The sequence below is a fragment of the Halichoerus grypus genome, chromosome 7, assembly GCF_964656455.1.
Source record: "Halichoerus grypus chromosome 7, mHalGry1.hap1.1, whole genome shotgun sequence".
Taxonomy (NCBI): domain Eukaryota; kingdom Metazoa; phylum Chordata; class Mammalia; order Carnivora; family Phocidae; genus Halichoerus; species Halichoerus grypus.
Window position 1 is genome coordinate 52,720,642 of NC_135718.1, and position 25,905 is coordinate 52,746,546.

Sequence of the window (25,905 nt, forward strand, 5' to 3'; positions counted from 1 at the left end):
TATTTATTTATTTTAGGGGAATAGGAGGGGCAGACGGAGAGAGAATCTCAAGCAGACTCCACGTTAAATGGAGCCTGACATGGGGCTCGATCTAATGACTCTGAGATCACAACCTGAGCTAAAACCAAGAGTCGGATGCTTAACCCACTGCACCACCCAGGTGCCCTGCATGTTAATAAATTTATTAACATTTATTAATTGAAAATATTTCACTTAAGATAATATAAAAACATCAAAGAAGAAAACATCATGCAAGAGGAAAATCCAATAGTAATTTTTAGTACACACTTATATTGATAAACTTCCAAATCCCCCATAACTATTCTGTGTTTGAATTGAAATTTCAGGGTATAATTATTATTTACATATTTAAGGAGTCATTGGGTATTTAAGTCATAATTTCAAGCAACTATTTATTTCAAGTTTGTAGTTTGAAGTATCATGCCCAACTTTTGATTGTAGTGGTCCTATTGCATCCTACACTAGGTGTTTTATTGTAAGGAAAGAAATGTGGGAAATGGAGTGAGCTGCTTTCTGAAGGGACAGTGTAGCTTTCAACGTCAGGAGGATGAAGCCCCACGTGGGTCAGGTCAGTCAGCAGTGAAGTGCTCTTTCCCGACCCAGGGGCCCGAATCAGAATGAGTCAGTTCTGGGAGTCTGTCGAAACCCACAGTATGAGGTTTAAAGAAGTGCCATGTTCGAAGGTGTTGACTGATGTTCTCAGAGGGGAGTAATTCCAAAGAGGTGGGCAACCCAGAGCCAGGAGTCGGGTGTTGGATGGTCCTAGTCCTCCCAGTCGATGTTAATCGGGCCGCCTGTCAGCATCTGGCTCTGTGGACCAGCTGTGTCCTCTCCTTCCACTGCCTCACGGCGCATTCGCCGGTGGCAGCCCTGGGCACAGCGGGAATGCTCGTCCAGCCGTCCACAGACAAGGACCTGGCAGTGCAGAAACACTTCCTGGAAAGACCATAATGATAATTAACAAAAATAGTGATAACAGCTACCACTTGTGGGGCCCTTTCTGGAAGCCAGACACTGTATCAGATGTTTTCATATATAGTATCTCATTTCATCTAAACAATAACCCTTTGAGGTGGATATTGTCATCCCCATTTTACAGATGAGGAAACTGAGACTTAGGTTAGACAACTTGCCCAGATTCACAGCATTGGTCAGGTGGGCAAACACACTGAATGAGTCACGTGGGTGATCTAACCTGCCCCCCCACACACACACGCATAACGTCTGCCTTTGTACAGGACAGGAGAAACCTTCGAGAAGGGAATGCCTAAAAACGTTAACATCCTCACTCTTCACATCAAAGTCTGGGAAAAACATCGGTGCCCACACGCTTCTGTGTAAAATAAGTTCTTTCTCCAAGCTTCATCCTATAAGCTACCTCTCAAAGCATGCTGCCTGCTTGGGGATTAGCCATCGCGGTTAGCAGTTGTTCTAGAACGTAACTGGAAAGGACGTGAATTCATTTAAACACAGTGTGGAAAAGATTGTTGGTCTCTTAGACTTCCTTTGGTTTGCATGTTTCAACAACTCTACTGAAAAAAAAAAAATTCCACCTTAACATACTCTCTATTGCCTCTTATAACCTCTATATATGTATATTTTTCAAAAATGTAGCATGTTCAATATGCATGTAAATCGTTATGACAAATGATTTTTCCTATCTCCCTTTTCTATATTTCTCATTTTAATAACTGCTTAATATTGCACTAATTGATATATGTATGGTAGCCCTGTTGGGGGCTTTTTCTCCTTCTCTGTGTAACAATGCTCTATAATATCCAACAAATCTAACAAACTGTCAGAATTAGAATTTTTAGATAAAAGAATCTGATGATTTTATGGTTATTACTACATATTACCAGAAAATTCCCAGAAACTATACCCATTTATACTGCCACTGTATACTTCTCCCTATAACTTTGCAAGCATTGAGATTTATAATTTTTATAAAATTAATATGTACAAAATAGTGTCTTATAATTGTTTTAATTGGCACTTTAAGTACTGTTTTCACTGAACAATTCACCGTTTGTCTTTTCTGTGAATTTTCTGCCCATATCCTTTGCCATATGACTAACGCACAGGTTTTTTCAACCATACCCGCCCACAACAGTTTAAAATTATGATCATACAGGTGCGCCTGGGTGGCTCAGTCTGTTAGGCATCTAACTCTAGATCTCAGCTCAGGTCTTGATCTCAGGGTTGTGAGTTAGAGCCCCACGTTGGGCTTAGAAATGACCTAAATGAAATAGAACTTAAAATTAAAAAAATAAAATTATGATCATATAGTATTTTCTTTGAACAAACACAGTGATTTTATTGGGAGGGAGGCAGGTAATTGTGACATTCATGAAGGTATGAAGCTTCTAGATAGCCAATTCTACAGTATTTTTCATAGATGTAATGCAGATCCTAACTGTGGGCTCACAGAGAATGTCAACAAATTGGCACGCCAAGAAATGAGGCTCAGGTCTGGGGGTGAGGGAGGGGGTGCAGTGTGGGCTCCAAGGTAAAGGTGTTCAGCTCACCTTGTGGTCTTTGCCCACAAACTTGAAGACAGGGACCTGGAAGTGCTTTGCTAGGTGGTCCCGGGACGTGTACTGCTTCACGGAGTCATCTGAAACACAGCTGAAAGCAGGACAGGAGAGCACATAAGACTTGATGGCTTCAACAGAGGTGGAAAAACAATCTGGGCCAATGTGTTTGGTCCAAAGAGACGCTCACTGGGTGGAGGAGGCTGGGCTGCACTCAAGCTTTTTGAGAATGAAGGAAAAATGAAATTCCCTCCCTGCAAAGGCATCTTCAGCCCTGCTCATGAATACAGTCTGTCCCATTTCTCATTCTCTGTACCCACCAACTGGGCACGAGGACCTCTCGATATGTCAGTGTATTGAAGCATTAGCAACAGCAACCACATTTCTTTCAAAGATACTTTTTGAAATGAAGATATCTCTGGAAGGCTGTATTTTCATTTGTAATATGTCACAGGAATTCTGCATTCACCTACTTGATGATTGGTTTGAGAAGGCTTTTCTTTAACTGGATTTCATAAACATTTACTGGACACCTAATATACACTAACCCCCAAAGGGGGCTCAAAGGTGAGAAAACCCCAATTTGTGCATCACAGAGCTGCATAAAGATTTAAGTTCCAGAGAGAATAACTGGTTCTACTGGGAAAGTTCAGTCCCCTCCACATTGCTGTACTTCCTCTTTTCCCAAATTTAATGCTAAGATGTGGTTTGAGAGGGTTTTTGGATTTTCATCTCAGGTCTACTGCTTAAAGTGAAACTCCTAGGCTCACCTCAGGGTTAGCTGGGGAAAAGAAGTCTTCTTGATTCTCAATTTTGAGACCAAGGTTTAATACTTGAAGAACATTTTCTCTTGAGAGGCCAGGGATTACACTTGTATCATTTTTCCCACTCTGAATTTTAAAGGAAATTTAATTCCTTTTTCTGGATACCTAATAGTTCTTGTCTACCAGGCCAGGAAAAAAAAAAAAGTGGGGACCAGAAAGAAAAGTCTATGAAACTGGATCCTTGCTTCACATGCTTACAGACAACTTTCTAGTTCATTGCTAAGGGCTGTTTCAGTGCAGTTGAAAAAAATCCAATAAAATTGTTTAAAAAGAGGCATTGTGATTTATAATACCCCTCGTACCATATTCCCCTGAACTGAAGAGGATCTAAATATATAATGCAGTTTCTGTTATTTCTTGTATTTATGTACTCATTTTCATTTTCCTGAGGTAAAGTTAATTTATACCATCTTTTGATTATGTTCTATAATAAATACCCATCGCATAGCTAATCTGTGCAACATGCTCTGCTGGGAGCTGCAGAGGATATAGAGATGAGTAACATGGTCTGTGATGTCAAGGACTTTAGAGTCTGTACCTAGGACAAAAATAGTAACACGATATCAAAATGGTACTTTTCATCTAAGGGCCTCACCATTTTCAATTTATTTTTATCTAAAAATACCATTGTTTTTCTTTAAAAGAGAAAATGAGGCAGAAAGAGTTGTTACAGGGTAATATATTACAGAATGGGATCCAGGACAAATTTGGGCTCTTGACTTGGTGTTTGCTGTGATTAGACAATGCTGGTTCATCAACTCCAAATTCATGTGTTAAAAGAGAGTAAGGATCGTATAGGATAATCCAATAATCGATTACCCAAAAGTTGTCCAAGATTTCACTTTGGAATTCAGTATGTTTCTTTTTCTGGAGATTAACTTTCTAATTCTACTTTGCTGAGGCTTGTATTAAGTTACTTTGCATTCTCTGAGCATACTCCAACTAAAACTGGAGCAAGGTGAATGAGCTGTGTTAAGTATCAGAGCGGCCAGGTAGGGCGCCTGGGTGGCTCAGTCGTTGAGTATCTGCCTTCGGCTCAGGTCATGGTCCCAGGGTCCTGGGATCGAGTCCCACATCGGGCTCCCTGCTCGGCAGGAAGTCTGCTTCTCCCTCTCCCACTCCCCCTGCTTGTGTTCCCTCTCTCACTGTGTGTCTCTCTGTGTCAAATAAATAAATAAAATCTTTAAAAAAAAAAAAAAAAGAGTGCTTCTAGAGCCATTTGAATTAAAAAAAAAAAAAGTATCAGGGGAAAACGGCCTGATTTAAATGTAAGCTGAGGACAATGAAGAATCAAACAATTTATAAATGTAAGCACATTGCATTATGTTTATTTTAGGGCTCTGGACTTGCCTCAAATGATTATTATGATAAATGTTCATTCAGTAGTTCACTTGACAACTGTTTAATACCCTTACTATAGGTCAGGCATAGAGGAGGAAAGAGAAAGAAGGAAAATTTCTAGCTCAGGTTGGAAAGAATCAAGGAAGGCTTCATGGAGGAGAGAAATCCGGCTGAATCTTGAAGGAACAGTGAGAGTCAGGCAGGAAGAAAAGGAGAAGATTTCTGGCAGAGGAAATAGCAGGTGCAGCAAAGAAGGTGTAAGAAACAATGGAGTCTGGGAATTGCCTGTAGTTCCCTCTGCTGGGAGCAGAAACTGGAGAGGGCAGAGGTCAGAGGGTGAGGCAGGGTGAGCCAAGCTCAGAGTTGGATTTTATCTCGAACTGTCATACAGATACCATTCCAGTACTCTCCATTATTGTGCCAGAGATGGGACTCTTTGCCTGTTTACTAAATAGACCTCTACTGCTGTGTTTTTGAATTCTTGCCTCTGGCTTTTAAGCATTTTAATTTCTCCTGCAGCATATTATATATATATATATATATATTTAGCTATTTTGAATGTGCTAAGGCCTGGAAAATTAAAAAGCACAGCTTCTTAGAACTATCTAAAATAAAGAGCATATAGTCCTTAACTGAGCATCTGAATAACAAATATATAAATAAACTTTACAAGCTTTACTGAGATTGCAGATTACATGTTTTTCCAGTAAGTGAGTTATGATTATACATTTATTTTTGCAAAAAGTAAATACAGGGGTAGGAAAAGACTCTTGGAATGAGAGAAATGTTCCCTATCTTGATTGTAGTGATGGCTTCATGATGTATACATCAGAACTTACCAAACTGTATACTTTCAATGTGTATGCTCATTGTATGAGAATGGTACTCCAATAAAGCTGTTAAGAAAAAAAAAAAAAGGAACCCAAATCTACTCTCCCCTAAAAGTAAATCCATTCCTTAATCTCCTTACCATTAGGTACGTGAGTGAAAAAAATAAATAAAAAATGATACTTCTACTTTTCATTTTAAAACTTTGTGGAGATAACTTTAAGATGGCAAGAAATCCAAAGAACTACAGACCCCTATGAGACCTATTACTGGCCATGCAAAGCAGCTCAGAATGATACATTTTCCATGTTCTGAAAACAAGCTAAGGAGGCTGCAAGTACTCCTGCTAGAAAACAGTGAAATGTACCAACCAAAGGAAATCAAGTGTCATCAAAGGTTTTCAGCAGGGATCTAACAGTATACATATATATATATATTTTTCCTATTTTTAATATTTGTTTTCCTTTTGATTGGTTACCCAGGGACTCTTGGAGCTGAGATTTGAGAGCTGGGATTTAGGGGGCTGTGGTGAGGCTGTTTTTGCTGTCCAGGTGAAAGATAAGGGCTGGAATTAAGACAGAGTAGAACAGAGAGAACAAGTTTGGGGGTACTGCTACTTCCACAAAAGCCTCTTGATTGATCCCAATGTGCTTCAAGGTTGAACATCACTGTGTAAGAGATTGACAGCAGCAGGCGGAGGATGCCTGTGGTGAGAGATCCAGTAGATAAAAACTAAGTAGACATTTCAGAGTCCATGAGCCCAATTAGCAAAGGGCACGGCCCAAGTGGTGCTCTTGTTAGACCATTTCCCTTTCTTTGAGCTGCAGGTCCTCACCCTACCTGAGCTATGTCCCACCTGTCATTGAGAACACGGAAGAAACTGATAAGATTCTACCATGAGTTTGGGGTTTGCGTGTAATTCTCCTGGGAATGTAAGCAATGGGTGTGACAACTGCTAGGCCTCCAATGGGCCTGTGAGACACAGTTCTCAATCCAGGGATCCTTAGGAAATTAGGAAATCTCTTTTGTATAAAACAAGCAAACAAAAACCAAATTTCACTTGATCTTTCTTCTCCTAAAACCTGCCAAGTAATTCTTCTCTCTCCTTCACTACTAAGCTTCCTAAAAGAGGAGTCTACATTTGCTGCTTCCGCTTCCTCATCCCCTTACACTTATCAGCCTCCCCCCAACCCTGACACTCATGCTCGACTCTCTCTCTGAACAGATTAATCAAGCCTATGTTTCAAATAGAAACAGGGATGATTCTTGGTCCTTTATCTCTAGTCCTGACCTTGTTCCTGGGTCTGATACACAGTTCCAACTGCCCACTGAACTTCTCTTCCCATGTATCCTGCAGGCATTTACAATTTAATAGTATTATTTGGAATTATCATATCCAACATTTCACCTCAAATCTGCTTTTCTACTTATAGCCTTCCATCCAGATTAATGGCATCTAGTCAGTCATCCGTGCTAGACCTCTTGGAATCATTCTTGATTCCCTGCTCCCTCACCAGTTTTTACCTCCAATGTCAACAAATGGTTTCTGAACCAATTAAGAGCTCACAAAAGTACCCTGTTGTTTTAGGAAATGATCGAGTACGCTGTGCACTTAGAAATCAGATGTGAACTGGGGATAATAAATCGTATAAGCAACATAATTACCCATCCTGGATGAGGTAGTACTTCAGGATCTCGTCGATCTTGGAGGTGGGGGTGGCAAAGCAGCTCTCCACCAGGCTTTCTAAGCCATTCACGTGCACCACAGGCTCAATGCCAAAGTAGAGGGAGTCTCGAAGCTTGAGGGTGGGCAAGGCTTCCCGGTAAGTCTCTTCAAACTCATTGTCCTTGAAGATCTCCAGAGTGAACGGGAAGATTCCACGACTGCGGCTCATGATTTCCAGTGGGGCGTTTCTAAGGTGGGGGACGTATCCTTCTGAAATGGTGTACAGGCGTGGAAACTCGCAGGTCACTGGGATCAGCACTTTGCTGGTTCGGATGATGATGTCTCCGCTGCTCCCTGGGGTCTGCTTGGGTAGACCTGTCACAAGGTTGCTTGCCACAATCTTGTCATTTACCACCTGAGCCAGGCCAGGGCCAGGAGAGAAAAAAGACTGTATGTCTATTTTTCCAGAGTTCCCCACCCCACCCTATCCCACCCTCCCTCCCACCCCAGCCCCCACCCCACTCCACTCTTGACTGTAACATTCTCCACACTTCTATTTACATTAAAACAATTAGCGATTTGGTTGCTGAAGCCTGAAGCCTTCTTAAAAAATCTCTTCTACTCTTTTTAGCAAGATGTTCTGACTGTTAAGAATTTTATATACTAATTCTTGGTCAACCCACACATTCCTTTGGAGTATTACTCATTAAACCTGAACTATGCAGAATCAGCAAATTCAAAGCTCTGGTATTTTAGGAAAGAATGGCTTCAGTATATTATTATTATTTTTTTTTTTTGGAATCCTAGACCTGCTGATCAGGCTGCGGCCTGACCTTGTGCTGAACTCATCCACAGGCAGAGAACTTCAGCTACCGCATTTATGCAGATGACTTTCAGTTCTTTATCTCCAGCCTTGTCTGCTCCCCCCGGTGCCTGCGACTCCAACCCACCCCAGGGCATTTCCACTCTATCATCCTCAGATACAACAAACACAATTTGCCTGAAGTGGAACAGCTTTCTCCTGAGATATCACCCCCAGGTCTCAGTCCAAATCTAATTAGCTCCCTGATTTTCTCTTCATTGCATTCAATAAATAAATATTTGTTTAATCAAATGGTTGCAAGAAGCTCTGCCCTGATCTCCTGGATCCAGGTCCCCTTTATTTCTATCCATCTTGTACGCTTCTGGTCTCATCACGACAGTGCCTGCAACCTCACTCTAGGGGATAAAGCCCAAACGTCTACCCTTGCACACAAGGCAGATCTTTGCAAGCACAGTCTTCCCCCTCCTAATTTTCCAGTTTCCTTTTTCCATATGCATTCCTTGCCAGTCAGTCTGCACTGCCCATTCACTCAGCATAAGACTTAAATACTCCCATCTCTGACACTGGCTCACTTGTTTCCCATCTGAAATGGCCTTTCTTTTCCTCTCTGTCCGGATAAGCCACACACAGGCTTCCACCCCAGTTCAAGGCTCGTCTTGACTGCTCCAGGGTTTGTCCCTTTCTGGACTGCGACAGCACCTGTCATCTGTATCACTGTTTCTTATTTATGTTGTGTGTGTGTGTTGTCATCTCAATCCTACTGTATATGTTCCCCAAAGTTAGGAATCTTATTTCATATATCCCTCAGACCCCAGTGCACATTCTTGGATGAAAGCACAAACCTTTTCCCTCTACCTAGTTCAACACTTGAACACATCTGTTATATCATAAATGAACCTTCATCTATATCAGTTGCTTTCTTCAAGTAAAAAAATTGGTCAGAGGAGATGCAACCAGCCTCCCGGGACTGGTGCTGATGCACTCGGGAAAATGTCTGCTCATATCAGAGACATAGGACTACTGAAAAATAGAATGAGCAGAATTCTTCTTACCCCCCTGCACACACAGGGCCAGGACCACAGCAGATGCTCAATAATACATGTGTTAAATGAATGGCATATGAGTTTTTGAGCTGCATTCTTTTATGTGGAAATATTTCATCTATGACAAGGCGCACTGCATACCTCTGTCAACTCCCTCCCAAATAACTGGCTTTTGGTCATCCCCCGAGTATCCTCCAGGAAGAACCTACATCAACCACTGTGCCACACGTCTTGAGGGAGAAGAGGATGTTGACGTGGGTGCCATTGGACACTCCTCGGCAGGAAGTGTTGGTCAGGAAGAGCTCCAGACCGCCAACCAGGTCCCTGGGGATGCTCACTTCAATGGTATTTGACTTGCACAACACGGGGACTGTGGCGGAAAGGGGGTACTGTTAGAACCGAGAAATCTGAATTGGGAGAAGGATAAGGAAGGCTTATAGGAGAAATAATTTTACCCTCCCACAACTTGAGCTTTTTGTTCCATCCTCAAGGAAATCTAAGAGACTCAAAACAAGCTGGTGAAGGGGCTCCTGGCTGGCTCAGTCGTTAAGCGTCTGCCTTCTTCTCAGGTCATAATCCCAGGGTCCTGGGATCAAGCCCCGCATCAGGCTCCCTGCTCAGAGGGAAGCCTGCTTCTCCCTCTCCCTCTCCCTCTGCTTGTGCTCCCTCTCTCGCTGTGTCTCTCTCTGTCAAATAAATAAATAAAATCTTTTAAAAAAAAAACCAAGTTGGTGAATAAAACCAGGACTCCTAACTCCTCAGGTTGTGGTCAAATAATGCTCCTCAAACACATTGATCTCTGAATGAGGAAACATTGTGTTCAAGTTTTGATTCAACATTTATTTCAAAGTATGGATAGCATAGTTCCATGAACTGAAACACCTAATGGGTTAACTTTTAGCACAAACACAATTTATTGGCAATACAGAAAAAGTACTGCTTTGATATAGGCTTAAATTACATAACAGTACTGCTTTGACTTTACCATTAATTATGTCTCTCTCATAAAACAGAGGTAATAAAAACAACGTTAGTGTACTTGGGGAAGAATTCCAAATTGTCCTTGCATTGCTCAGTAAACCATAAATGCTGACTATAAATTCCACTTTAACTTAATATGAAAAGGATTGCTTTTCTTTAGTGTTCCTGTGTTCACTTTTCTAGGCTCTACACATACCCTAAAAGGAATATTTATGGGTACTGTCAGAAAATATGTGAGGATATATCATAACAATGACACAAGAAATCAAAGGTAGGTGCTCATTAAATATTTGCTAGATGAGTGAGTTAACATTCTGGACATAAATAACTAGATTTCCAGAAAATAGTTGTCAGAGGATTGTTGATGCTCATATTGTAATTGTAGGGAGAAAAATCAGTTCCTTAGGGCTTTCAGCATAGTTTCACCACCCAATTATCTGTTAGAAAAGAGAGGAGCTGCATCAATGTCTTATTAGTTATACTACTAATAATATAAATTAGGGGGGAAAATCTCAAGTAAAAAGCAAAGGAAACCGTATGATCCAGCAATCCCATTCTGGGCATATATCCAAAAGAATTGAAAGTAGGATCTCAAAGAGATATCTGCACACCCACGTTCATAGCAACATTATCCACAATATCTAAACCATAGAAGTAACTCTAGTGCCTATCAATGGATGAGTGGCTAAACAAAATGTGGTATATAAATACAATGGAATATTATTCAGCCTTATGAAGGAAGGAAATCCTGTCATATGTTACAAACACGGATGAACCTGGTGGATATTATGCTAAGTAAAATAAGTCAATCACAAAAAGATAAATGCCATGTGACCCCACTTACATGAAGTGTCTAAAGTGGTTGACTTCATAGAAATAGAAAACAGAATAGTGGTTGCCAGGGCACAGGGTGGGGGGGGAGGAAGGAATGGGGACTTGTCGTTTCATGGATATAGAGTTTCAGTTTTGCAAGATAAAAAAGTTCTGGAAATTTGTTGCACCACAACGTGAATATATGTAACACTACTGAACTATCCATTTAAAATTGGCTTAGATGGTCAATTTTCTGCTATATGTTTTTTTAACCACAATTTCTTAAAAAGCAAAGGAAAATTAACTTTTTGGTAATATTTTCTTAGAGAGCTTCTCTTTTGAAGGATCCCAGAGTAAAGATGCAGGGATGCACACTTCCGAAGGAGCTGGTGTTCTAAACGAGAATCGTGACACACTTGAGTGAGGAAGGCAGGGAGATTTGAGGGCGGGGGGAGCAGAGGTTGAGCCCATCCATGTACTACCTTGGCACGTGTGGTTGTCCTCAGACAGCACCAAGCCCCGGGGACATTCACACTGATAGCCCTTCTCGGACACAAGGCAAAGGTGGCTGCAACCACCATTGTTGCTGTGACATCCTTCAATGTCTGCAATAAAACCAGAAGAAAAGCACATGATCTTGCAGGCCTCTTCCCCGAGGATTCTGGTTCTTGGGATGGCGCTTGGCATCAGGGAATACACTTGACTCATCACAGCATCACTGGGGCCTAACTCAGTCACTGAATCACGTAGGGAAGCCCATGAAAAAATGTGTATTAAATGTGATAGCTACAAAGAGCAATCTTACAACATCCACAGCTCTAACCTCTTCAGCTGGTCATTTTGTAGAATGTCCTTCACTCCGGATTTGTCTGTTTTTCTCAGGGTTTTACTACAATTTTGGGGAGGAAGACCCAAAAGTCATTTCTTTTCTTTCTTTCTTTTTTTTTTCGTGAGCAAATATTTATTAATTGCCCAGAAATTATATAATTTCATGTCTAGATGTATTGGTTCTAGTTGATTCTTCACCAAAAATTTTTGCTTCTGGGAATAAAGTGAGACAAGTCGTGTTACTGAGATAGTGAATGAGACAAGATGTGTAAGTGCACTTATATTTTTATAGAAAACTTTATCAACGATGAGTTTTATCTCATACCAGAAACAAATGTGGAAAGGAAGTAGATCAGTCTGAAGTTTCTTGGGCAAAGTAAGAGTATAAGACACTAGAAATGAGAAACAATATAAACATGTCCCTTCGGAAGATTTCATCAACTCAACAATACTAGTTGTGGGTTTATTTATTTATTTATTTTTAATGTACTGTATGGTGGCTAACATAATAAAAAAATTATAACCAAAAGTCCTTTCTTAATTGGTATAACATTTAATGTACCCATTTTGAAATTTTATATAGAGTATTACTGATATAAAGGGGACTGACAGAATGTAAATTCAACTAGACTAGTTAGATGGATCAGTTAGCTATTGGATTGCCAGACCCTCTCCTCAAATCTCTATTAATAATAGCACTGGGATATGTGTCTTGGGCTGACAGCACACTATAAAAATGAGGCCTAGACAACACACTTGGTCCACTCCACTAAGCTCTTTGTGACATTCCTCTTTTTTTTTGTTTTTAAAGATTTTATTTATTTATTTGACAGAGAGAGACACAGCGAGAGAGGGAACACAAGCAGGGGGAGTGGGAGAGGGAGAGTAGGCTTCCCGCAGAGCAGGGAGCCGGATGTGGGGCTCAATCCCAGGACCCTGGGATCATGACCTGAGCCGAAGGCAGACGCTTAACAAGTGAGCCACCCAGGCGCCCCTGTGACATTCTTCTTTTGAGTCAGTTTTTCAAAGTCTCCTTTTAAAAAGTTTTGCGTTTTTGGGGGGTGCCTGGGTGACTCACTCAGTTAAGCATCCAACTCTTGATCTCAGCTCCGGTCTGGATCTCAGGGTCATGAGTTCAAGCCCTGCCAAAAAAAAAAAAAAAAAGTAAAACCTTTTGCATTTTCAAAAAGCATATACCACCAGATGGACAAGAAAAAAGGATTCAATTGAAAACTAAAGAAACTACCACATGATTTCATAGTTAGTAGAGAAAAATTAATGACCTTTGTGGTCTCTAGCCATTAGGCTTGGGTCGTGATCTCAGGGTCATAAGATCAAGCCCCACGTAGGGCTCTGTACACTCTCTCCCTCTGCCCCTTGCCCCCCCAACCCTGTGCTCTCTCTCTCTCTCTAAAATAAACAAATAAAACTTAAAAAAAAAAGTAAGGGTTTTAAATATGAATCTTAATGCTGAAGTATAACTCGTGTACAAATTTTATCTTCTGTTAAAATACTTTTCAATCGTGATTATTAGGTTTTAAAATTATATGAGGATTAACAGTAATACTTCCAATAAAATGCTCATGAATAATTACAAATGTTCCTCATGAAACATTTCATTAATATTCAAACATGCAAAGATTATTACATAAAATAATTAAGATTTAAGGAAAATTCAGGACATTACCCTTATTCAATAAAATTTAAAGTACATTTAGTCTTGTTATAAGGGACAGTAGTCTAATATTCTGGCTAATGGTCCTTCAGTGAATAATGCAAACTTTGTTGCATGGAATAAATTGTGGGAACTAGCCACAATTTTTCCTTTTGGGGTAGTATTTTATTATGTTGAATATAACTAGAATAAAGTGAACTCTTATAAGCAGTATTATACCACAAATTCAATTAGCTTCAAGGACAAATCATATGTCCTCTGTAAATAATGATTAAGCTATTTATCTCTTTATATAATCTGCAAAGAAGTGTTTTTTTTTCTTTTGGTCCCTCAACTCCCAACATAATGAGATTCAGACTTATTTAAGTAGAAATGATGACATTTTAGTTGTGATAATTTGCAAGGGCAAATGTGCCTTACCGAAGGGACATTATCTAAATTTCGTATCATTGTCACAGTATACAATTTCAACTATTTGACGTATATTACAAATTCTTTTTTATTACTTAATCATATAAAATGTACATACCCTTCTTGCAATTAAAAATAGATAATGTGGGGCCCTTGGTGGCTCAGTGGGTTGAGCACCTGACTCTTGGTTTCAGCTCAGGTTGTGATCTCAGGGTCGTGGGATCGAGCCTCATGGGGACTCCACGCTCAGTGCAGAGTCTGCTTGAGATTCTTTGCCCCTCCCTCTTCCTCCCCCTCTGCTCCTCCCCCCGGCTCATGTTCTCTCTCTCTCTCTCTCAAATAAATAGATGAAATCTTAAAAAAAAAAAAAAAAGGATGTTACTGGTCTCCCCCACAGTATGTCAATCTCCAATAAATGTAAAGCCCTAGAGGGGGAATAAAATGGCTTCATGTAACCAGTTTCCCAAACTTCTAAGATGGTAAGACTCACCTAATGGAACTTGGTAAAAACACAAACTGTAAGGCCCCTCTCACTCCACTGAACCAAGTTTCCAGGAGAGAGGCCTGGGAAGAGCCAGGTGTGAAGGCATCCAGGTGATTCTTCTCAGCTGGAATGTTCGAGAACCACTGCTATAAACCATTTTTTATGCTACCACCTCTCCTCTATTATCTTGCTACTCCAGGTTTGCTCCTTGGATCCGCAGCCAAGGTGTCACCTAGAAGTTATTTAGAAATGCACTATCTTTGCCTAAGCCCAGACCTACTGAATCAGCACTTTAAAAAGATCCCAGATGATTTAAGGGCACATTAAAGTTTGAGAAACACATAATACCCTATTTTTATTTCCCAAATTAAAATGTGGCTCTCAGGGCACCTGGCTGGCTCAGTATGTAGAGTAGTCTGTGACTGTTGATCTCGGGGTTGTGAGTTTGAGCAGCGAGGATAGAGTTTACTTCAAAAAAAAAAAAAGTGATTCTCTGCCTCTTGCAAAATGCAACTACTCCCTCCCATTAAATCTTGAAGATAAAGTCAACACCGAATTTTGCCTGCAACATGACCGTCCTCGATCACAATGAATCCCTTTTGTCATTTTTTTACACAGCCCAACCTTGACTCTCTTCTAATGTTGGACACTTTCATGAACATCAATCAAAGAATAAACCAATGGTTTAGTTTGGGCTCTTGATTTGACTCCTTTCTTGCCCATTCTCACCTTCACACGTCTTGCCGTCACTTCTTAGCACGCGGCCAACCCCACACCCACAGCGATACGAATTTTTCAGGTTTACACAGATCTCACTGCAGCCACCATTGTTTTGCTCACATTCATTTTCATCTGTAGGAGAGAAACCACAGCACTTACATACTGCTTGCTGCGCAGCTCAATCCTATCCCAAGCCCCTTAGCAGAATCTTCGTATCTTTTCAGAGCCTGTTGATACATCAACTCCTTTGCTATAATCCTTATAATCACTTCCATCAACTTGATCTCCTCAACCAAGTTATTTGTCCATCTGCCCTCTGCTAGAGCAGAAGGCACTTAGTTGCTTGCCAATTCATTCCCTTCTAAGAGCAAAACTGGAGAAATGAAGTTTTTTTTTTGTTACCTGGATTCACCTATTTTTGTGTATTGGTGAGTATCACTTTCTCCAGTGAGTTCCTGAAGATTTGCTAAATTAATACAGACTTATAAACCAAACTGTGTTTTAAATACATCAAAGGAACTCACATCACAGAAGTAAGTAGCTGATAAAAATTTTGTGTGAGGCAGTCTTCTGTTATAACATCAACAACTGCCCTTGAAGTCTATTTTAAATATTGGAATATTCCCACACTATACTTAAGGAATAATTGTTAACCTTTTAAAGAATAGGATGAAGGATATGGACTCTTGCTATTAAAAAATGCATAGCTGGGCACAAATATCGATCCCCTTCCTTCTACAAAGAAAGAGAAGCTTGGAAACAAAATGTATCATGGCTTGGGGTTGGGGTTGGGGTATTGGGATTTAAACACCCATGGGGTGACAGAAGGCATGGCGTTGGGCCCAGGAGAAGAGATGAGCTGCAACTGAAACCCTGCTTAAATCCACGACCCCAGAAAAGATATCCTTACAATGAAAGGGGGTGTAGAAGAACTTTGCCCCAAAGCCCACGGACGCAGTAAACAAGCCCTCTCTGAGGCTCCAGGAGAGAGAAAATCCTTTATAAACAATGGAAACCCCAAGTCAGGCCTTGCCATGGTTGAAGTATGAGCTTAACTCGAAGCTGAGAAATTGGTATAAAACGTGGCCTGGGCCGATGAAGCTTCCGTGATACTTGACAGAAGCATTTGAAAAACCGCTCTGTAGTCAAACTTCCCCAAACCAGGTGGTCAGGGTGGTTCCACAGAAACACAATTACAACAGAAGGTGGTTTGCCACAAAACACTACAAAGGAGGAAATGGTCCACTATGAGAATGACTTGGCAAGACAACAAATGGGCGGCTTTGAACTGGAGATAACAGAATCATCCAGAAAAATTCATAATGCAAGGATTTTAAAAGTTACTAAACAGATAAAAGAAAGGATACTGACCAAGATAAAAGAAGTGAGCAAAAAGACAAGGCAGAATTGAAACCAAACACAGCACTTGTAGAAATGGAAAATATTTCCATTTCCATTCCACCCAGGGATGCCTGGGTTGCTCAGTTGGTTGTCTGCCTTCAGCTCTGGTCATGATCCCAGGGTCCTGGGATCAAATCCCGCGTCAGGCTCCTTGCTCAGTGGGGAGCCTGCTTCTCCCTCTCCCTCTGCCTGCTGCTCCCCCTGCTTGTGCTCTCTCTCTCTCTGACACATAAATAAATAAAATCTTAAAAAAAAAAAGAAATGGAAAATATAGTGGATAAGTTCAGACTCTTCGTTGGAGCCACTGCCTCCGGAAAGTGGATGGTGACAGAGGTGCTAGCAGCAGTTCTGAATGTGGCCACACTGTCCCCAGCCTGGACAGTTTACCTTGAGACCGATTTTTTTTTATGTGAGAGAGTAATACACTTGTCCTGATTTAAGCCATTATTATTTGTGAGTTCATTGTCATTTACAGCCTTAGCTACTCTGTGTCCCAGCCATTCCACTTTTATGGGTATGCTCTAGAGAAAATCTCACACACGGAGTATCATTTTAATGTTAATTTTAAGAACAAAAACAATGCTATCTATTCTTATAGGTACATACACAAATAATAAAAGCATAAAAACGGACCAGAAGAACACACACTAACTTCAAAACAGTGATTAGTCCTGGAGGGTGAAACAAGAAAATGAAAAAGGAGATGGAGTGAGATGGCTTTATTTGTATTTGTAAAATTTTATTAAAAAGAAAAAGGAAGAAAAGAATTAACAATAGTTAAATCTGGGTATATGAGTTATATTATTTTATCATCCTGGCCAATAATCCTGTTGTATTATTTTCCTTTACTCCTCCCTGATTGAAAACATTTACATAATTTAAAATGAAGAGTTAAAAGTATGTTACATTTTTTTAAGAAATAAAGGAAAACTGACATATACACATTAACACAAAATTTTGCCTTTAATTTCAGGGAATTCATGACGCCCCTAAAACTGACAGACAGATGTCAGGTAGGAACTGAACTGGGGGTTTTCCCCTATGCACTGCTAGGCAATGATGTCCAAGATAAATTGTTAAGCACGAGATGTATATGATATGCAACCTTTGGTGTAAAAAAAGGGCAGTAAATAAACATATATATTTGCATTTTTTATATTTGCCTGAAGAAACCCTGGGAGCATACATAAGAAAATAATATAAGAGATTACATGAGATAGGGTTGGAGAAAGGAGAAATGGAACAAATGGAGGACAGACAGCTAGACATTTCATTGTATACCCTTCATGCTATTTAGTTTGGGACCCATCTATCTTACCTAGTCAAAAGTTGTATTAAAATAAAAGCTGAGGAGCACCTGGGTGGCTCAGTCAGTTAAGCGTCTGACTCTTGATTTTGGCTCAGGTCATGATCTCATGGGTGGTGGGATGTCGGGCTCCACACTCAGTGTGGAGTCTGCTTGAGATTCTCTCTCTCTGCCCTTCCCCCCACTTGTGGGTGCATGCTTTCTCTCTTCTCAAATAAATATTTTTTTAAAAAACAACCAAACAAAAAAACCCCCCAAAAGCTGTGTAATGAAACAAAGCCTGCCTTAAAATGACGTCAAATATTTTCCAAGCACACCGCGTGTGTGGGTGTGTGTGGGTGTGTGTGTGAGAGAGAGAGACAGAGAGAGAGACAGAGTGAGGGAGGGAGGGCAGTTGGGAAAGATTACAGGACCATCCTCTCCTGTATCCCAAACCTTTTAGCATTAAATCACATAAAGTCCATCATGTAAGAGCCCTAACAGCTGGTATGGGAAGGCGTAAACATGCTCCATAGGATGGTCAGTGGGGTTCATTAAGGAGGCTGAAGAACAAAAGCTTTTCTAAAATAAGAATCTTTTTATCTACCTTTCAACCTAATCCCCATTCCATTCTGACCAGTTACTGTTCTTCTTGAGGAGGCGGGTATGGGCCAGTCCTCCCTTTCTCTCCAGATGAGTTTTAAATCTATTTGAGTCTGAATACAAAAGCTTCATAATGGAGAAAGATATGATCTTCAATCTTGGGTTTTTCAACTCTATTTTCTTCCAGTTACAGACAACAACACATGTGTACAAGTAGACAATTCTAGATTTCCTAGAAAATAATCTGACTTCCCTTTCTTGCTACTCAGAGAAACCAAAATTATGTAAGTGAAGTGGTAGGAGTATGTCCTTAGATAACTCTAGACCAAAGTCATCCAACAGAAATACAAAGCAAGCCACATAAGTAATTTAAAATTTTCTAGTAGTCACATTAAAAAAATTCTAATAATATGTTTTATTTAATTCAGTATGTCTAAAATATTTCATCTCAATATAAAATCAATATTAAAATTATTGAGGTATTTTTCCTTCTTTTTTTGAATGAATCGAGCGTGTATTTTATACTTACAGCACATCTCAATTTGGATTCTAAATTTTCATTGGAAATACTTCATTGGTATTTAGAGTCATAAAATTTACAGTTGGTTACTCAAGTTGTCCCAAGCATTTTCAGTTTTCCAATGACTGAGCCAAGTATCAGGTTTTAAATTAAAATTAGGTAAAATTTAAAATTTAGTTTTTCAGTCATACCAGCCATATTTGAAGAGCTCCACATTCACACATGGCTAGGGGCTGTTGTACTGGACTGTGCAATTCCAGACTGTCCCCACACACGATATAAATTCGGTTTGAGGCTTTAGTCCTGAACTAAAAAAGGCAAACACCATTCTAAGTGTTTAGAGACACAAACTAGAAAAATGACAGCTCTGCGTCAGGAAGCGTTTGATGTATCCTTTTGATCCGAATGGCCGGTTTCCACTTCAAGCTTAGTCTCTTACCGAAGCATGTCTGCCTGTCGGGGCCCAGCACCGTCCCTGGAGAGCACATGCACTCACTGGTGTCTACACAGCCGCCATGGCAGTCCTCGTCGCAGATGTCATAAAAATCTGTGGAAGAATGAAGTCGACCTTGCATGAGGGGCGAGGACCAAAGGACACTCTCATTCATGAGAAAGCCTCATGAGTTCAGTCATGAGGTAGGAGTTCGTGGACAACATTGAGAGAGTTCTCATCGTTCAGGGTTTACGTGACCCCAGTGGAAAGAGATACTGCCCAGGGACATCTGTCATTCAGATCAATGGTTCCCAACTTCAGATCCATGGGCGATAGAGTCTCTGCAAATCTAAAACCTCACCAAATATGAGCTGTAGATTAAAGAAGTGTTATGCCCTACTCTTCTATGTACTCTGTTTTTTAAACGTGTACAGATTTGATGGGATTAATAATACAAAAATTCATTTTCAAATATTCCTGATCTCAAGTAGCTTTTTCCCATTACATATCATTTAAAAAAATCAACGGATACTAAGCACAATACTACCCTATGGATGTCTGATATAGATCTTAAAAAGGGGTCCTCCATACTCAAAAAGGTTGGAAATCCACTATTTAAACCCAAATCAACATTTTATTTTCTAAAGTTTTGTTTGAATGGAACAAAGACAAAATAAAATAGAACTGATCAGAGTTATAGCTCCTCTCCCTTTCTGTTTCTTTAGGACATTTCCAGAAACACAAGGACAGATCACAGAAATCAGAATCTGAAGTTATCTGTGGCCCTAAATCATTATTCAGACTCTGAGATACTACCATAATTGGATTTCATATGACATTTTCCTGATACCATCTGATGCCTTATGGGGGAGGAAAAAGAGCACAGAGAAGGTACTCACGACCACAGTAGACATGAAAGCAGACACTGGGCTTGGTCAGACGATACACATAGTAGCCTCCCGGGCAAGCCTTGACCTCCACCGTGGTGTTCCAGAGGCAGCAGTTCCCGTTGAAGCTCGCACAGGCCTGGCGTTGCACAATGCCATCACCTTCTAGAGGGTGGCTGCCATTGAGCCAGACAGGTGCATGGGTTCCACAGTGGTTTTCTGGTATGCAGAAGGTGGGCATGGCATCCCCTGCCATGCCTGTGAAGCGGTACCACTCCCCATCCACATGGTTGTCACAAAGAGGGGGACCTTGAGACTCATCGAACTGATGGTCAGTGTTCCTCCATGGCTCATTCAAACTGATGTAAGCAGAACAAGGATCTAGGGCTGGGAATGAAAAGACACCTCAGAGGCACCTTGTGATGTTTCTAATTACAATGGCAATAGCCTGAGTCCACCTTCTTAGTCTTACACTTTGGCTTTTTTTTTTTTTTAAGAAAGGAATAACCTAAAACCCCCCACAGTAGCTATTTAAGATTCTTCAAGTTGACTTAAACATGTTTTATAAATGCCTTTTATAAAATTATTTTGAATCTGTTTAAGGTTTACCATTACTGTTGGACTAAACTTTTTATCCAGAGTAATCATTTGATAGAAGGATAGTTGTTCCAGACCAAAGGAGGTTAGGATTATAGTCTCACTGAACTCTGTAGTGGTCAGAAAATATTTTGAATATTGTGTTCACCTGGAAGCTATATTATATGAAAGTATGGACAAACCTGGTGTCCAGAGAAAAGTGACCAGACTTGGAAGGGAGTCAAAATATTACCAACTGGAGAAGAAGCTGAGAACTACGGTTTGGAGAAAAAAAGACTGAAGAGTACGCATCAGTTCTTACAAATCTAGGTATTCTGTTAACAAGAGCAAGAACAGACTGTTGGAGGGGCGCATGGGTGGCTCAGTCAGTTGAGCGTCTGCCTTCAGCTCAGGTCTTGATCCCAGGGTTCTGGGATCGAGTCCCGCATCCAGCTCCCTGCTCGGGGGGGGGGGGAGTCTGCTTCTCCCTCTCCCTCCCTCTGCTCATGCTCTCTCTCTCACTCACTTTCTCTCTCAAATAAATAAAAAAAGAACAAACTATTGGGGGAGCACATTTTAGTTCAGCTATGGAGTAATGGAGAGACCTATCACCGTGTTGTAAGTTCATCATCTTTGGAAATTTTCAAAAAGTATTTGGATGGTCATTTGTAAGCAAGACTGTGGATGAAATTTCGCACTACTGGAAAGTGTGTCTGGTTAATAAGGCGTACAGCTCATTCCACTGAAAAGGAAAATGCCTCTGGCACATGTCTGCAGTTTTGAAATACACAGCATACTGGCAAATTATTACCAAAGATATTCTCAAAGTGAATGTTGGTATATACACCATCAGCTTATTGAAAATATGAACTTTATGTATAAACAATCAGCCATGGCATCACTATCTATAATAAAGCCAAATTTCTCAAGCATGCATTTTTAGTGCATAAATTGCATAGACAAATATCTCATCAAAAAAAATTTTTTTTAAATATTTTATTTATTTATTTGACAGAGAGAGAGAGAGCACAAGCAGGGGAAGTGGCAAGCAGAGGGAGAAGCAGGTTTCCCGCTGAACAGGGAGCCCGATGCAGGGCTCGATCCCAGGACTCTGGGATCACGACCTGAGCCGAAGGCAGCCACTTAACTGGCTGAGCCACCCAGGCGCTCCTCTCATCAAAAATATTTTAATGACTACAGACACCAGTAACCCCAATATTCTCACTGTTTCCCTCAATTTCAGGGAAATATTGAATTAATGTAGGGAAATTGTCCTTAGGAAGAGTCTATAAAGCCAAGAAATTCTAGAAAGGAACACTAGCCAGAGCACTATCCTTTGTAATGCACATGAGGCCGACTTACCTGACATAGTAGGCAGGGAATTCACATTAAGGCTGATACATGTTGTAGGCAGAAAATTTAGTTTTAGCAAATACTGCACAATAATTAAATGTGGATGGGCCGTGATCATAAAATTTAAGTTGTCTAGAAAATATTTTGGATTTTCCCAGTCTACATTCCAAACTCCAGTTCACTCTCTAAATTCAGTCACACGCAGAGGAGGGTGTAGCCTAGTGCTAATGGCCCCAAAGAGACTCTGACAGTTGGGGACAGGAAAGAAGTAGGCTATTGCATTTTCTGGAAATAACCCATGTGCCGAGTTGCACATGGCAGGAGCCACTCTGTCTTTTAAAATGTCCATGAGATATCCAAGCTGTGCCCTAGACCATATTCGATGTCATTTGAGGGCAGGAAATGTCCTCATACAGACTCCTCTCTCAAAAGGGAAAAATTCCCTCATCTGCTCTCCCAGCTGTGGTTCTCTTAAGAAGCAAGGTTTCCAGGGCGATTTCACAGGTGATTATAAATTCATAGAAGTATTTGGTTGATCTCCTTGGCTCTAATTTTATAAGAAATGGTTAGGTACTCAACTTTTAATGGCTTTTGCAGAAATTCCTAAACCTCCCTCAATAACTATTTCATGATGTATAAAGTTTTTCCTTAAATTTAACTGTCATTTCTTGTGCTATTTATTAAAAGTTCACTTCCTCTCGTTGAGGCGGGGACATATGGCACAAATAGGGGAAATTTACCGACTATCTTCTGTAAAACAAATATATTTTTTAAGTTCCCCACGCAATATGTTCTAACATTAAGTAACCCATTCCTCTCCACCCCTTCAATCCTTTCATAATCTGGCCACCGGTTTTCTTGTTCTCAGTCTCTCCGAGTGGAGCCTGGAATTGGGTATTATGCATACTGCATCCTAAATTGCTGAAGTACACACTCCTTAAATGCGAGACCTTCAAAAAGAACAGCCCCGTGGGTTCCTTTCAAAGTTGAGTCCGGGCCAGGCCTGCCAGAAAGCTCCCCGGCCTTTACCAGGATTCCTGCCTGGCGGCCCCTCCCGCCTTCCCCCCAACCCGGGACTTGCAGACGCCCGCGTGTCCGCAGGGCCAGCCCCTCGCGGCCAAGTGCGGAGAGCAGACGTCAGCGTCCCTGCCCTTCCGCTGCTCCCAGCCGCCCAGGTGGAGGGGATGCCGCCCCTCGGGCTGGGTCCTGGGTCCGGAAGCTTCCTGTGTTCTTCCTTCCCTCTCCCTCCCTTCTCCCTATTCTCCCCCTTTGCTTCCTGCTCCCTCCCCTCCTTTCCTTTCCTTCCCCTCCTTTTCTCTCACTTCCCCTGTCCTCCCAGGGAAGACCCCCCCCTCCTTGCTCCCCAGCCCCCAAAGCTTTCCCTTTATCTCTGGCATTGAGTCATACGTTCTAGAAGGGCTGCAAAAAATAAATAATATAAAAAAGATCTGGGATGGGAGATTTATGATGGGAACAGGAGGTACTAGAGGGAGAGTAAGCAATAAAGAATGGAAAGAAAGGGCAGTGGTAGTTCCGAGGTGGTGGGGGCGACTTTTGCTTCGACAAGTCCTGGCTAATTATTGCAGCAGATACAGGGTGAATAAACTTAGTTCAAGACTCTTTCTAATAGACTTTTTTTTTTTTTTTTTTTAAGATCAGTTTTAGATTTAGGGCATACTTGAGAAAATAGTACAAAGAGTTTCCATATACTCAGTGCCCAGTTTCCCCTATTATGAAACATTATACATCAGTGTGGTATCTTTTCCACAATTAATGATCCAGGAATGATGCATTATTATTAACTCAAATCCATAGTTTAGATTTCCTTAGTTTTTGCTTGTGTCTTTATTCCAGGATCCCATCCAGGTACCATATTACCTTAATTTTCACATCTCCTTAGGGTCACAGCCTATTTTTAATGTGTACCCTTGAAGGTGCTAGCGCAAGACCTGAATTATCGTGAAGAAATAAATCAGGGTCAACTAAACAGAGCTACGCAAAAGTGCCAAGAAGGATGGCTCTGTCCATCTCAATCTCCTCTCACCCTCTCTTTCCATTAGAACTTAAATTCTATTGGAAAAAGGAGAAATGTGTTAGTAACTGGAACTGAAACTTTGTTTTGCCTTCTTGGCCACTTTTGTGCCAAGACTGAGAAGGGAAAGAGTTTAAGATTCACTCAGTCTATGCAAAAGTCATATTTTTCAGATGTCCAGACTGAGAAGTTCGATTTATCCCGATCTGTGCCTTTCATGGGGATAGAGCTTTCATTCAGTGCCTTGTATTCATTAAAGAAAAAAACTATCCTCAACTCTAAAGATTATATTTTTGTTCTTAAAGTTGGAATTATAAAAATGCCTATTATATAAAGAAGTTAGAATTCTTCTTACATGTACTCCAAGAAATATTTATCTAGTGGAAAGCTGTTAGCTATGGCAGATCCATGGAAATTCGGGATGCTCAGGCAAGAGGCTAATTGGAACATGAAATACAAATTCTTTGAAAATATATCTATTGTAGGTTATCACAGGTTTTCTTACACTATTCTAGAACCAGTATTTAAGATACTAGAACCTAGCTCTTAATCTGGACATAATAGCAAATTCCTGCAACAAAAAGCGCGTTGTGCCAAGTACTTGACACAAGACTCACCCATTGGTGATGCAGGTGTGATTGTGAAGAAGAGGCAGGTGAGAAGCAGGAACTGAAACATCCTTCTGGACCAGCCACCAGAACAGACTGGAAATCCTCTTAATTTCAGTTGTCCTTTGTCCCTTTCTTTTTCAAGCACTTTTAAAAAAAAGCCCGCTAGGCTCTTCTGAAAAAAGACTTTACAGTACTGGCTGGGGCTTTATCAGAGGAAGAGGATGAGTGGGATAAGGTGTCCATTGCTCTGGCCTTGACCCCAGATAGAAACACTGCTTTACACTGTCAACAGGGTTATTGATATTTTTCTTTGGGGGGGGAACCCATCACAATCCCTCATCCTCCTATTGTTTTCTCTCAAGAATTCCCTGCAACAAGGCCTCCAGTATCTTATCCAGAAGGGAACTCTAAATGAGGGACATCCCCTCATGTCAAAATCTTGTTTTGTGACTTCTAGGAATTAATTTCATGAAGTTGCAGCCCTACCATTGCTTACGGAATGAGAATGGGATAAAGCCAAATTGTTGCAGCTGGTCATTAGGAAATGTCTTGGTCAGATGGTGAAGGGGTTTACAATAGCACACCAAAAAGTAGTAAGGAAAGGTGTGGAACGGGGACGATATTGTCTTGAAGCAAGGTCCTGTGTTCTATTATGGTGTTTGGTCTCCAAACTTCCTAAAGAAACCAGGTTTAGTTGAATTTTTACCAACTCAAGCAGCAATACCTCATGTTTTCATAGTGCCTTTCTTCCCCCAATTTAAAATGGTTTAGTGTTACTTATTTTACTAATTCTCACACTAAGACAGAGGCAGGGGCTTCAAATTAGGAATGACTCATTAAATTAACAACACTAAAAATGGATGTTTACTAGAATTTCATTTTTAGACAGAAGAGGCAAAATGAAAGGATCTGTATATTATGTGTCCCCAGACAACAGAATGCCAGCTCCTTGACATTCTATAGTGTGTGGACACCTAAGAATTGGCACGCACTGTTACTGAACATAATGAGAAGGGGAAGGACTAAAAGAAGGGTAGGGGAAAAAGTTTTTTTTTTTTCCCACCATTTTTTTAGAAGTAGGACACACCCAACATGGGGCTTGAACTCACGACCCTGAGATCAAGAGTCGCATGCTCTACCAACTGAGCCAGCCAGGCGCCCCAAAAGGTTTTTTTTTTTTTTTTTAATACTTTATTAAAGAAGGATCTGAAT

At 40.7% G+C, this 25,905-nt stretch overlaps 1 protein-coding gene across 1 annotated transcript; it reads right to left on the bottom strand.

Annotated features, from left to right (window-relative positions):
• Positions 1-653: 653 nt before the first annotated feature.
• Positions 654-24,802, bottom strand: OIT3 (oncoprotein induced transcript 3). Its single transcript, XM_036114128.2, has 9 exons — positions 24,700-24,802; positions 20,134-20,508; positions 19,241-19,348; positions 15,002-15,124; positions 11,357-11,479; positions 9,290-9,450; positions 7,214-7,629; positions 2,550-2,649; positions 654-957 (listed from the first exon to the last, which is right to left on the bottom strand). Exons 1-9 carry the CDS (start codon positions 24,758-24,760, stop codon positions 784-786), a joined length of 1,641 nt encoding a protein of 546 aa, XP_035970021.1. The 5' UTR covers positions 24,761-24,802; the 3' UTR covers positions 654-783.
• Positions 24,803-25,905: the final 1,103 nt, after the last annotated feature.

What these genes read in the sequence shown, in the direction of transcription:
- OIT3 (XM_036114128.2), bottom strand. Translation starts at nt 24,760, where the DNA reads ATGTTTCAGTTCCTGCTTCTCACCTGCCTCTTCTTCACAATCACACCT. An exon ending in CGTGTGGCACAGTGGTTGAT is followed by an intron (nt 7,630 to 9,289) that starts GTAGGTTCTTCC and finishes GGCCTGGCTCAG; the next exon opens with GTGGTAAATGACAAGATTGT. An exon ending in TTGTGGGCAAAGACCACAAG is followed by an intron (nt 958 to 2,549) that starts GTGAGCTGAACA and finishes TGGTCTTTCCAG; the next exon opens with GAAGTGTTTCTGCACTGCCA.